The 1,898-nt window shown below is 64.3% G+C and overlaps 1 protein-coding gene across 1 annotated transcript in view; it reads left to right on the forward strand.

The window, feature by feature from the left end:
- The window catches only part of PPP2R3B (protein phosphatase 2 regulatory subunit B''beta), a 52,153-nt gene that overhangs the window by 21,664 nt on the left and 28,591 nt on the right, over positions 1–1,898 (forward strand). Inside the window, exon 2 of the mRNA XM_037734848.1 lies at positions 1,526–1,711. Within this exon, the coding sequence (XP_037590776.1) occupies positions 1,526–1,711 (186 nt within the window). The remainder of the gene's footprint in view (positions 1–1,525; positions 1,712–1,898) is intronic.

Consider the following 1,898-nt stretch of genomic DNA (forward strand, 5'->3'; position numbering starts at 1 on the left):
GCAGCCCCGTCCCTGGGTAGTAGGAGGAGGAGGAGGAGGAGGAGGACGACGCAGCCCCGTCCCTGGGTAGTTGGAGGAGGAGGAGGAGGAGGAGGAGGAGGACGACACAGCCCCGTCCCTGGGTAGTTGGTGGAGGACGGCACCGTGTGGTTGCTGGTGTCGTTGACTGTTTTTCTCGGTGTCTTAGTATCACAGGGTGACAGTAAACATTCAGCTCACAGGTTTTGTGGAGATAGATGCAGGAGACTCTTGAGCGAGTGGTCTGGCTCCTGTGGATGCTCTGGTCGAGGGAAGGCTGGTGCTGAGCGTCCCCAGGAGCCCGTGGCATGGGCTCTGCACTGCGTGAGGGGCTGAGGCTTGTGTCCACAGCAGTACCTGCTGCTCAACCCCGTCTCCTGCTGTGTGGGTGCCCACTCTGCATCTGCCTCTCAGGATGGGAGTCAGCCGGGCTCCAGGGGCAGGGCTGTGCCTTGCTGTGTCCCTGCTCTCGGGCGTCTGGGGTTTGCGGCTGTCCTTGTCCCCAGGTCTCTGCCGGGTGTGAGGTCACTGGTGTGGCCCATGGGAATCGGGAACGCATCCTGGCCGGACTCTCAGGCGTCTGAGGCGTGGGGCTGCCCTTGTCCCCAGGCCCCTGCCAGGTGTGAGGTCAGTGATGTGGCCCGTGAGAATCGGGAGCGGGCCCTCATGGGTGTCTCAGGCAGCGGGGTTGCTCCCCTGCCCTGCCAGGTGTGGTGGGTACTCAGTGTGGAGCAGCGACCCACTGTGGGGTCCCTGTTGCCATCAGGTAGCCCCCCGGACGGAGGTGTCCCTGCAGTGGGGTATGTGAGTGTCCCCATGTCCAGTTGGAGGTGTCCCTGCATTGGGTGTGTGAGTGTCCCCATGGCCGGTTGGAGCTGTCNTGTCCCTGCAGTGGGGTATGTGAGTGTCCCCATGTCCAGTTGGAGGTGTCCCTGCATTGGGTGTGTGAGTGTCCCCATGGCCGGTTGGAGCTGTCCCTGCAGTGGGGTATGTGAGTGTCCCCATGTCCAGTTGGAGGTGTCCCTGCATTGGGGTGTCTGAGTGTCCCCATGGCCGGGTGGACGTGTCCCTGCAGTGGGTGTGTGAGTGTCCCCATGGCCAGGTGGACATATCCCTGCAGTGGGTGAGTGTCCCCATGGTCGGGTGGATGTGTCCCTGCAGTGGGTGTGTGAGTGTCCCCATGGTCGCGTGGACGTGTCCCTGCAGTGGGTGAGTGTCCCCATGGCCGGGTGGACGTGTCCCTCCAGTGGGTGTGTGTGTGTCCCCATGGCCAGGTGGACGTGTCCCTGCAGTGGGGGTGTGAGTATCCCCCATGGCTGGGCTGAGGTGGCCTCCACGGTGGATCAAGTGTGTGGCCCCCCCACGGTGACTTTCCCTGTCCTGGTTGAGGGCAGCTGGCCTCGGCGCCATGGGCCCTAGAGAGGCCCTTGCTGTTGGTCCCGTGTCCGGGTGGAGGAGGTGTCGGTGGCTCCCAGCTTCTAACCGAGTGCTTCTGTCGACTCGTCAGGTCCAGACGCTGAAGCAGGAGCCTCTGCCCCCGGCCACGAGCCAAAGCATTCCGACCTTCTACTTCCCCAGAGGACGCCCGCAGGACTCCGTCAACGTGGATGCCGTCATCAGCAAGATCGAGGGCACCTTCGCCCAGTTCCCCCAGGAGAGGGCCAGCATGGACGACATGGGCCTGGTGGCTAAGGTGTGTGTCACACGCGTGGAATGCGGAAAGGTCGTGGGGGTGCCGTGGGCGTGAGGGTGAGGTGGAGCGGCCGACGTGGTGCTGTGGGTGTGTGAGGGTGACGTGGAGCGGCTGACGTGCCGTGGGCGTGAGGGTGACGTGGAGCGGCCGACGTGGTGCCGTGGGCGTGAGGGTGACGTGGAGCGGC

This window comes from Cebus imitator, unplaced genomic scaffold, assembly GCF_001604975.1.
Source record: "Cebus imitator isolate Cc_AM_T3 unplaced genomic scaffold, Cebus_imitator-1.0 Scaffold672, whole genome shotgun sequence".
Lineage (NCBI taxonomy): Eukaryota > Metazoa > Chordata > Mammalia > Primates > Cebidae > Cebus > Cebus imitator.